This window comes from Anser brachyrhynchus, assembly GCF_964034855.1.
Source record: "Anser brachyrhynchus genome assembly, chromosome: 6".
Lineage (NCBI taxonomy): Eukaryota > Metazoa > Chordata > Aves > Anseriformes > Anatidae > Anser > Anser brachyrhynchus.
In genome coordinates, this window is record NC_137700.1 from 20,040,154 (window position 1) to 20,050,254 (window position 10,101).

At 63.6% G+C, this 10,101-nt stretch overlaps 1 protein-coding gene across 8 annotated transcripts; it reads right to left on the bottom strand.

The window, feature by feature from the left end:
- Window positions 1–2,196: 2,196 nt before the first annotated feature.
- On the bottom strand, window positions 2,197–9,575 carry CHST3 (carbohydrate sulfotransferase 3). Of its 8 annotated transcripts, XM_080597323.1 has the most exons (4): window positions 8,141–8,232; window positions 7,708–7,746; window positions 4,676–4,959; window positions 2,197–4,516 (listed from the first exon to the last, which is right to left on the bottom strand). In XM_080597323.1, exons 3-4 carry the CDS (start codon window positions 4,810–4,812, stop codon window positions 3,268–3,270), a joined length of 1,386 nt encoding a protein of 461 aa, XP_080453449.1. In that variant the 5' UTR covers window positions 4,813–4,959; window positions 7,708–7,746; window positions 8,141–8,232; the 3' UTR covers window positions 2,197–3,267. The 8 variants fall into 8 exon arrangements, with proteins under 8 accessions (XP_080453449.1, XP_080453452.1, XP_080453454.1 ...); XM_080597326.1 differs by lacking the exons at window positions 7,708–7,746; window positions 8,141–8,232 and adding an exon at window positions 8,634–9,575; XM_080597328.1 differs by lacking the exons at window positions 7,708–7,746; window positions 8,141–8,232 and adding an exon at window positions 8,267–8,402.
- Between the last annotated feature and the right edge of the window lie 526 nt (window positions 9,576–10,101).

Consider the following 10,101-nt stretch of genomic DNA (forward strand, 5'->3'; position numbering starts at 1 on the left):
GCTTCTTATGTTCGAGATAAACCTTGTGCCCAGCTGGAAAATGGCTTTTTAAAATTAATTTCCAGGCTTCGGCTGGTGGCCCTGTCCTCCAGCACGTGTCCCCTCACTGGGCTACCTGCAGACAGTCTCCCTCTGGTGACACTAATTGCCAATTTTCCCCCATTTTCCCCAAAGGACAGCTGCGGCTGGCTCTATGGGGGCCTGAGCCAGCACTGGGACGCAGCACAGCTGCAGGCACTGACCTGTTTAGGGCAGGTTATAAAGGGGAGGGAGCAGCTCTAGGGCATGAAATAAAGAGGGTTGTTTGGTTTGGGGTGAGCCTGAGCCTTTTGGGAGCTGTTTTATTTCATAAAGCTTGGGTCCTTCCCAGGGAGGGATTTTTGGTGTCGGTGTGGATGCAGTCCTCTGGCACGGCCCGTGTGAGTGGAGCAGGACCTGCAGGTAGGTCCTCAGGCTGAAAACACGTCCTTTTTCCCCCAAATCCGTGTCCTTAATGGTACGGAGAAGGACCAGAGCAAGGCCTGGTGGGGCCAAGGGGAGCAGGAGGTGCACCCCACTGCACCTGTGGCATCTCAGCCTGGGGGCTGCTGGGCACCATCACTGTCCTTGCATGTGGTCCCCCAGTTAGGGGCCAGTTAAAGCTCTTGCAGCCAACTGGGTGTGCTGGGAGGAGACCTCAGCACAGCCTGGGGCTGTGGGGAGGTGACACAGGCACTTTGTGTGACAACTTGTGTCTGCTTTGGCCTCGGGTGGAGCTGTGTGCCTGGCACTGCCGAGCCCCAGTTCTGTGTGGGAGCCATGGCTACGTGCCCCTAACGAGAGCAATTAGCCACTGCAGCGATCCGCACGGGCTGGGGGCACGTTTCCTTTCTGTCCTGTGACACTTCTGAGTGGAAGCTGGAGGATGTCCAGGAAGAAATGCTCCTGCTCAGCTGGAAATTACAGGCCGGAGCCAGCGCGGGCTGCGGCCGTGCAGGCAGTGCGGTGACGCAGGTGAGAGGGGCTCGGAGCCCTCCCCTCCGCCTTAAATCAGCACGGCTCCCCCTGCCCTGGCTGCTCTCCCTGTATTTCCCCTGGCTGCTCTGCCTGTCCCTCCTAGGCCTGGCTTTGTCCCTCCCTGCCCAACAGGGAGGGATGGGGACGCCGCCGTTCGTCACCCTCTGAAGCCCTGTTCCCAGGGCTGCCAGCCAGGGATGCGTCTGCCCCCCCCGTTTTGCGAAGCCCCATTTAATTTGAGCCATTTATTTGCTTTGCACAAGCCTGGGCCAAAGCAATGGGTACTCTTACACAGAAAAGACCTTGTTCCAGCCTCCAGCCTTCCCCTGCTGTATGCTCCCAGGAGTTTAAGGTTCAGCTCCTCCAGCATCTGCCCCTCCAGAGCAGAAACTGGGCTGCCTGTCTGCTTTCCCACCCCGGGGTGCAGGATAGGGCCCGTCCATCCATGGGGACAAGGTTTCCCCCCCCTGTTTTTGCACCGCAGCCGTTTCCATCCCGGCGTACAGCTGAGCCCGGCCACCCGTTGCTTGCCCAGCAGGAGGCTCCCAAACAAAACCCTGCTCACGGGGGAGCCGAGGCTGCTTCTCCATGCACAGGGCGAGTGAGGAGACCCATCCACCCCATCCACATCAGCTTTTTTCATGCACTGCTCGGCACAAACCCCACTTTTGCCTCCTTTCCTGAGCCCTTCAGCATCCAGCACCCCGGCTCCGTCACATATTGAGGCCAGATGCAAGCGGAGCAAAAGGAGGAAAAGGAAAAACCCCGGCTGCTGCAGGAGGATGGCTGCCGACGGCTCTGGCATGGCTGCTCCCCGCGCTCCTCAATGCCGCCTCTGTTCTCCACTTTGGGTCAAAAAACGCAGCTTTTGTGAGCTCGCCGAGCCGCGGCTTGCTGCCGGAGCCCGGGCGGTCCCAGTGCTCTGTGCCGGCAGGAATAGAGCCGAGCCGGCGGCAGCTGAGTTTTGCTTATTTATTTTTGCTTTTGTCTAAGGGGGCTGGTGGCCTCAGCGAGCTGCGGGTGGCCGTGCTGGGCTCGGGGACAGCGGCGGGGGCCCCTCGCTTTGTCCCCCAAAGGTCCTCGGCAGCTGCCAAGTCTCCTGGAGGAGCGATGGGCTCTCCAAATCCTGCCTGTGGCTTATGGGCCACATTTATGGGGTGGGGGACTGGAGGGGACGAACACCAACAAGACAGGAGATGCTTTGGAATCTGCTCCTTTGTATTATCATTTTTTTTTAATTTTTAATTAAGTCAAGTGAAACAGCTTCCAGCAGGTGACGAGGTTCAGCTGCTCCAGGGCAAGCAGCAGGCTCCAGTGAGTGTCCTCGCCCCGGTGCGAGGTTGAGGCCAGTGCTTGCTGATGGCAGCATCCCTGCCTTGCTGTGGCCAGGGTTTTTTGGGGAGCTGCATCCCCAGTTTGGCTCTCCCATGGGCCACAATCCCCCTGCCTCCGCTGTAGGTGTCCCTGTTTCTCTGCAGCACATTGTGCTGGTCTGATTTTTTGGGCTTAGCTCTGACCCCTGGTGTACCTCCCCCTCTTTTTCACATAATAAATAAATAGATTTGCCCTGCAACCCTGGTACACAGAGAAAAAGGAAGAAAACAAACTTAAAAATAAACAGACACCCCCCCGAACCAACACTGAAGAGCACAAACCCGAGAAGCCACCTCATCTTGCTGCTGGCTGGGGCTCTGCGGGCAGTTCCCAGTCTGTGCTGGCGTGAAGGCACTAAACCAGTAAGGCCTTTGGGGTTCGGGTCCCTGCTGGTGCTGGCACGCTGTGCCACTGGTGCTTGGGGTGGCGCCACTTTGGGCACCACATCACGCGCGGCCGCGGGGCAGCAGCGCTGCTTTCCATGTTGAATCCCATCCAGGAGTGCTCCCTGACTGCGACAGCGGCATTCGGAGGGCGTAGCATGGTTTTGGCAAGCACCCAGGCTGCACAAACCTCCCAGAAAGTCACCCCCGCATGGGGGCTGTGGGTTCCCGGCTGCGTCCTCCGGTTCCCCGGCTCAGTGACTCCTTACAGAAAGGAGCTGGTGCCATTTAAGCTGGTGCATGGGTCAGGTTTTGCCGCTGGCCCCAGGGTTATCCCTTGTGCTCAGCTTTTCTGTCTCAGGGTCGCATCCTTCCCCCTTCCATGGGGAGCGGAGCTGATGCCGGAGCACCCCCGCTGCCCCTCCCGAGGAACCCATCGGTGTGGACGCGACGCGGCCCCAGGGCTCGGCGTCGCCGGGATGCTCCGGTCCCCAGCTCCGGTTCCCCCCTGGCGTTACGTGACCCAGGAGGGGGGTCCCTCCTCCAGCAGGCTGAGCGAGCGGTTCGTCAGCGCCTCGGGGCTGCCGGCCAGCTTGTAGCCGAAGAGGCGCATGGCCGGGGCGCAGGCGTCCTGCACCACCTGCGCCAGCTTGAAGGGGATGCTGAAGCGCCACTTCTCGAACTGCTCCGAGGAGTTCTTCTGCGTGGAGTAGATGCCGCTGCCGTCGCGGGGCGCCTGCGTGTTGGCGCGGATCCACTCCTCCACCTGGGGCGTGGGGCGGATGCCGGCGAAGCGGTACATCTCCTCCGCCTTGCGCAGCGGCGCCCGCGCCACGTCCTCGTAGCGCACCAGCATGTAGCGGCCCCGCAGCCAGCCCGGCCGCCGCAGCCCCAGCTCGGCCGACAGACGGATGCTCTCGCAGTTGCCCCGCAGCCTCTGCACCTCATCCTCCTGCAGCGGGGCCGCCCCTTCGGCCGCCCACTTCTTCCAGGTCTCGTACTTGCCCGAGAAGGCCACCATGCGGGAGGCCAGCACGGCGCGGGGGTCCCGCACCAGCTGGATGACGCGCAGGTCCAGCCGTGGGTCCTCCGCCAGCGGCTGCAGGAACTCCAGCTGCCGGATGCGCACCGTCTTCAGGGCCACGTGCTGCTTGCGCCGGCACGCCTCGGCCGCCAGCGTGACGTTGAGGGGGCCGCAGCGGCGGTTCTTGCAGTGGTACTTCTCGAAGACCTTCTTGACGGCCGGCGTGCAGACGGGCTCCTCGCACAGCGAGCGGCTGGAGCCCCGCCGGAACATGAAGGGCGTCAGGTGCTCCTCGGGCGCCGGGGAGATGAAGCTCTCCAGGATGTAGAGGTCGCAGAGGAAGAGCTGCTGCAGGACGTCGCGGTACACCAAGGCCGACCCCACTGCATTGGCGCCGCCCGGCTCGAAGGTGACCGTCCTCTCGATGTGCCACAGCGGCTCGAAGAGGTAGAAGATGTTGCCCTGCTGGTTGAAGAACTCCCCGACGAAGGAGGAGCCGGTGCGGGTGGTGGCCATCAGCAGGACGTGCCGCCGCGGCTCCGGGGGCACCGTCCCTGCCGTCGCCGGCCCCCCGGCCAGCTGCAGGGTGACGTTGCGCAGCCGCATCCTCAGCTGCGAGAAGGCGGCATCCAGCTGGCGCAGTGAGGCCAGGGACCCGTTTTCGGCCGGCATTGGGCTGGCCTCCGTGTCGTTGGCCTCCGCCAGCGCCTGCGGGGACTGCTTCAGCTTGTCCGACACCCTGCGGGAGAGCGAGCAGAGCCTGGGGCTGAGGCCACCCCTCCATCCCCCTAGAGGTTTTGGGGACCCCCCTTGCGCTTCTCCCTGCAGGACCTGGGGTCGCCAAGCACGCAGGGCGGGTGGACAGAGGGCTAAAAGCAGGGGGTCCCGTGCTTCCTACCTGGAGATGAAGTTGTTCTCCTTCTCGATGATGACCAGACCCACGACGAACACCAGCAGCACGGCGTACTTGCTCCTCATCTTCAGGCAGTGCAGCACCTCCCGGAGATCCTGGGGCAAGGAGGATCTCCTCTCCATGGGGAGGGAGAGCTGGGAAGCCGGGGCTTCTGCGTCCTCTGAACGTCCCTCCTGTCCTCAGGGGAGCCCCCGGCTGGGCTGCCGGTGCCCTGCGCTATCTGCTGGGCATCCTCTGCTCCTCAGCATCCCCCTCCAGGTGGCCCTGGCCTGCGGGGGCAAGGAGGGGACACATCAGGGCCTTCCCCTGCACTCGCTGCTCTCTCTGGCAACCTCTACGTCTGGAGAGCCCATGCCGAGGGCCTGAAGGCAATTCCCCTGTGCTGTGCGAGCAAGAGCTCGGCAAACACCCTGTGCTGTAAAAACCCGTGGCGGGGGCGGAGGGGGGGCTCCTATTATCGCTTCCACCCCGCGCCCAGCAGCTGCTGACAGCGCCGCTCTCCCTGCTCCCGAAATAAATCTGCCAGAGGAGACCCCTTCCCGCACCTCCTCCTCCTCCCAGCAGCGCCGAAACCCAATCCCTGCCAGCTGCCTGCCTGCTGCCGGCCAAAAATCCCCCCCTGGGCAGGGGGCCTCGCTGGGCCGGGCGCTCAGGGCAGGGGGCAAAGGTACTTTTTGGGGAGCCAGGCGGCTTCCTACTGTGACGTGCTCGGGGCGCGCGGCTTCTGTCTTCCCGTGGGTCTCAAAGCGAAAGCCGGGGGGTTTCCAGGAACCGGACGAAGGCGGAGGGCCTCACGTGGCCTGACTCTCCATCACATGCCGTGCGTGTAAACCCCTGCCTTTCGTGCTCCTGGTGCCTGCTGCCCTGCCAAAGCACCCGCCTCCGGAGCACCGCGCGCCCGCTGCTGCCCAAAGCCTTCCCATTGCCCCGTGAAGCTCCCGGTGCCCGTGCAATGACAGGGGGCGGAGTATTTCAGCAGCCCAGAGGGGGAATTAATTATACAGACCCTGGCAGAGGGTGCTGGCTGCTCCCAGGGAGGCTGCCAGGGGAATGAGTTTCAGATTTGTAATCGTGAGCACTGGGAAGGCGGCTCCAAGGGTCAGCGCCGGCGCTCTGAGCGCTGCCAAGCGCCCTGGGCGCAGCCAGCCCAGGATTTCCCCCTCTCTAATGCCCACAGCGGACAAACCACAAATGATCCACAGACCAGAAATTATTCATGGGGACTGTACAGAGAGCGATTTCCAGCAAAACCCCAGATTTGCAGGCCCAGGGTGGGTGTAATTCATTAAATACAGGAGCGGCTGCAAATGGACGAGCCGCTGGGTCCCTGAACCCTCGCAGGGCTCAGCTGTGGGGCCGGGGAGGCACAAGGGGCGGGCAGAAAGCACGCCGAGCCCCGCACGTCCTGGGGCTTTGGTGGTTTGAGAGCAGCAAGGAAGGGGACGCAGTGACCCGGCGAGGTGGCCGGGGGCTGCTCGGCGTCCTCGAGCTCTTCCTCGCTGGGGACCGCACGGCGCAGCCCGGCCGGGGCAGGAGGAGGGCCACAAGCGGCTCTTTGTGCGGGGAACAGAGGGGCTCTGTGCACGGGAGAGCTGGGACGCGGCTGCAGGGACCCGGCTCTTCCCAAACCCAAAGAGCTTTTCATTTCAGCGTGATTTTTCCGAGCACCATGCAGCGGGCGAGGGGCGATACACGGGGCCAGCCCTTCCCCATCCCTCCTCCGGCCGGGAGACAGCATCCAGGGCAGGAAAGGCGTTTGTGGGCTCATGGGGAAAAGCAGCCGGAGGTGTGACTGGGTGAAGTCACATTTTCCTCCGGTGACTCAACGGGCTGAGGATGAGTTCCCAGAGCCGGTAGGCAAAGCGTTGGCTCGCAGCCGGTGCCCGGGACCCCTCTGGAGCACTTTGCTCCACCAGGTTGGGAAAAGGACCCAGCAAAAGCCTTGGCTGGAACAACAAAGAGAGCAGGCGTGCGGGCTGATCTGCTCTTTGTCTGCAACCCGTGCAGAAAAAAAAATTATCACAACAAACTGGCTCCCTCTGTATTTACCAACTACTTCCCCTCCCGAGGCTGGGAAACCCGATGGTTTCCCCACTCGCTTTCGCCTCGGAGGGGTTGTGCTCCCGCCCCTGCCTTTCCTCCAGGTCCAGCAGCTCGCCCCCCCGGCCGGCTCCTGTCCCCCCGAGCCAGGGGAGGAGGCAGCGGGATGGAGGCGACGGAGCGTGGCACCGCTTCGCTTTGGCCACCGGCTGCTCCCTCCGGTGTTTTTCGCTCAGAGGTACTTTTTTTTTTTTGCTCAAAAACAACACGTGTAATTCGAGTTAAAATAGGAGAGAGAGAGAAAAAAAAAGTCAATTCCTACGCTGTTTATAAAGTTGCCCAGAATAGCCACCAAGCCTCAGCCAAACCGGGGCCAGCGAGGTGCCCATCAGAGGAGCAAGTCGGTGCCACCAGCCCAAATTTGAGGCCAGAATGGGGTGAGTTTTCCCCCCCCGGCCTCGGCTGGTGCCCGAGGAGAGCTGTCTGCTCCCAGCCCCGCTCAGCACCCCAGCCGAACCCAGCACCCCCGCAGCTGCGGCACACTCGGGGTTTCACCTGGCCCAGCAGCGAGCGGTGCCCAGCTACACAAAAATAACCCAACTCGAAACAAACTCCTACCCCAAATTACCCAAACTCGAACCAAACTCGCTGGCAGCCGCAGCCAGCAGCCGGGTTTTTCGGCACCACCTGCAGCTGGCGAGGGGCTGGCGAGCAGCAGGGGGATGCTGCGGGCTCAGGCCGAGCTCGGGGCTGCCCAACGGTGCCGAGATGGGGTCCGGCCACCAGACCCCACGACCACTGGCCACACGACCCCAGCGGCCCCTGTGGCCACCTGGCCAGTGCCCACAGCCCCCCAGCAGCCCCCTGCCACCAACTTGCCAGCGCTGCCCATGGGGCCGGATGATGCAACTCCGGGATCGCTGCAGGAAAAGTTCCCCCCGCGCCGCCCCGCTGCTTCCCGGCCAGGAGCGGCTCACCCCGGCTTTGCCTTCTTCCGGATGCATCCATCTCTCTCTCTATAAATATATATATATATATATTTTTATTTGCTGCCGTCCCCCCGAGCTGCCGAAGGAGCTGCTTGGGCGGGGGTCCCGGGGACACCCCAGGCCCGGCGGGGGCTCCCTGCCCGCAGACAAAGGCGCGGCCGGAGGCAGCACAAAGGCGGCAGTGGCGGAGCCCTGGAGCCGCCTCCGAGGGGCTGTGGGGGGCGGCCACGGAGCCCCCCAACCCCACTGGTCCCAGGAACGTGCCTTCCCCCCTCTTTTCCCTTTCCCCTTCCCCCAACTTCCCACAACTCCCCGTCCGAGCCCCCCGCCGGACCCAGCCCCGGATGCCCCTGCTGGGTGCCGGGACCCCCAGGGACCCCCCCCTCCCGGCCAAGTGTCCCCCAGCACCACCCTCACCTACCCCCGTGGGCCCGGTCCTGCCGTGCGGGAGCGGGGAGGGCGGCGGGTCCCCTGCTTTTCTTCACGGCGCTGTCATCCTCCCTCCCTCTCTTTTCCCTCCCTCCTTCCCTCCCTCCCTCCTTCTTGCCTTCCTCCCGGGGTGCCGGAGGGGGGGAGCGGGGCTGGGGCGGGGCTGGGGCCCCAGGCCATCATCCCGCAGTGCCAGGGCCAGATCCTGCACCGTGCGGAGGAACGGGGAGCTCGGGGGAAAAGTTTCTCTCTGTGCCACCCCCCCCCCCCCCCGATGCTCCCTCTCCGTGGCTCTCGCCGGCTGCTTCTCGCTCCCCCACCTCCACGACCACCTTCTTCCTTTTGGTATTGCCCCCCTCAAGGCACCCCAAGACCCCGTGTTGGTCACCCCAAGACCTTGCATTGGTCACCCTAAGATCCCGCATCGGTCACCCCAAGACCCCGTGTTGGTCCCCATGTAGGGTCGGTAGGTAGCTTTGCGGCACCTGATGGTCCCCGTGTGCCAGGCAGGCGATGCAATGCGCACAAGTGTCCTGGTGAGCGTGGCCCTTTGGGGAAGTGCTGGCCACCGTGGCCATCAGGAGGGGACCAGCAGCTCCCCCTCAGTGTGCACGGGCTGTCCCTGTCCCCGCAGTGTGGGCTATAATATCCAGGTGTACGGGACCAGCAGCTCTGGCTTATGCGTGGAAATTTGTACGTCCCCCTCCGAGCTCCATAGTGAAGAGCCAAAAGACATCTGGAGACAGAGCCAAAAAACCAGTCCCCATAAGATATTTCATCCTCTTGTGCATTCCCAGCATAGTTTTCCCGTGGTGTTATGCAGAAACACAAGTTTTATCAGTGTTTGCATGTGATGGCCCGTGTAGCTTGTTAGTGTCTTGCTGCTAACAAAGGCAATGAGCGTGGGACAGCACCTTGCTGGCAGCAGGAGGGGTGCCAACAGACGTGTGTGTGTATGAAGCCACGGAGCAGGACAGCCCTGCCGCAGCGGTGATGGCACCACTGGGCTCCTCTTCCCAAGGCTTCTGCTGGTGGCTCACCGGGCATCCCGGCCCTCGATGGCATCAAACTCTTCTGGCTCGTTTTGTGCCCCCGGCCCAAGCTGAGGACGCAGTGGTGGCCATGTCCTGCTCTGCCGGATGGAAGCCTGGGCTGGCCTTTGCTCCATAAAACGGGGGCAGAGCCTGCCTGGCAGCTCGCCTTGCGGATCAGAGGCTGCCCCATTCCGCCCTCCGCCCTCCCGGCACCGCCGCTCGGCTGCTTCCCTCCGGGGTTTCCTTTCCCAGGGGGCCGGGATGTGGCTGGGAGGCTGGAGGGGGGGGGGGGCTGTCCTGCCTTTGTCCCAGGGCTGCACCCGGCTCCCGGCGGCTTTGTCTCGCCAGGGGGGGCGCAAGGACCCAGGCTCCCCCCCCAGAACCCTCCCGCGGCCGGCGGCGGGGCCGGGCGCGCTCCCGGTGCCGCTGCCGCTGCGCCCCCGCGCGGCCCCGCGCCGCGATTTCTGTTCCCGTTTCGCTTCTGCTTCCCCCCGAAACCGCCCAGGGTGAAGCGGGGAAGTCGCCGAGCCCGGGCTTTGTGCCTTTATTTTCAGCTGTTGCTCATCGCGAGCGCTTTCCCGACCTAAAGCAGCGATGCTCGTGGATGTTGCGAGAGGGGAGACGGTGGTAGGGCAAAGCTCGGGACGGGGACACCGGGAGATGTCCCCTCGTGCTGGGGACGCCCGGCCAGCCCAGGCTGCTGCTCCCCATCCTCTGCTCTGCGTCCCCTTCGTGGTGGCCTTCCCGCAGCGGGTGCTCGCCCCCAGCAGGGCCACCAAGCCGCGGGGCGATGGGCCTCCAGATAACCAATTTCTCCTATTTTCAGCGTGAGGAAGCGGGCGGGTGCCAACTCCAAATCGGAACCGAAAAAGCAGAAGACGGCGATTCCTCTGGCCGGCAGTTGCCAGAGGTCGTTTGC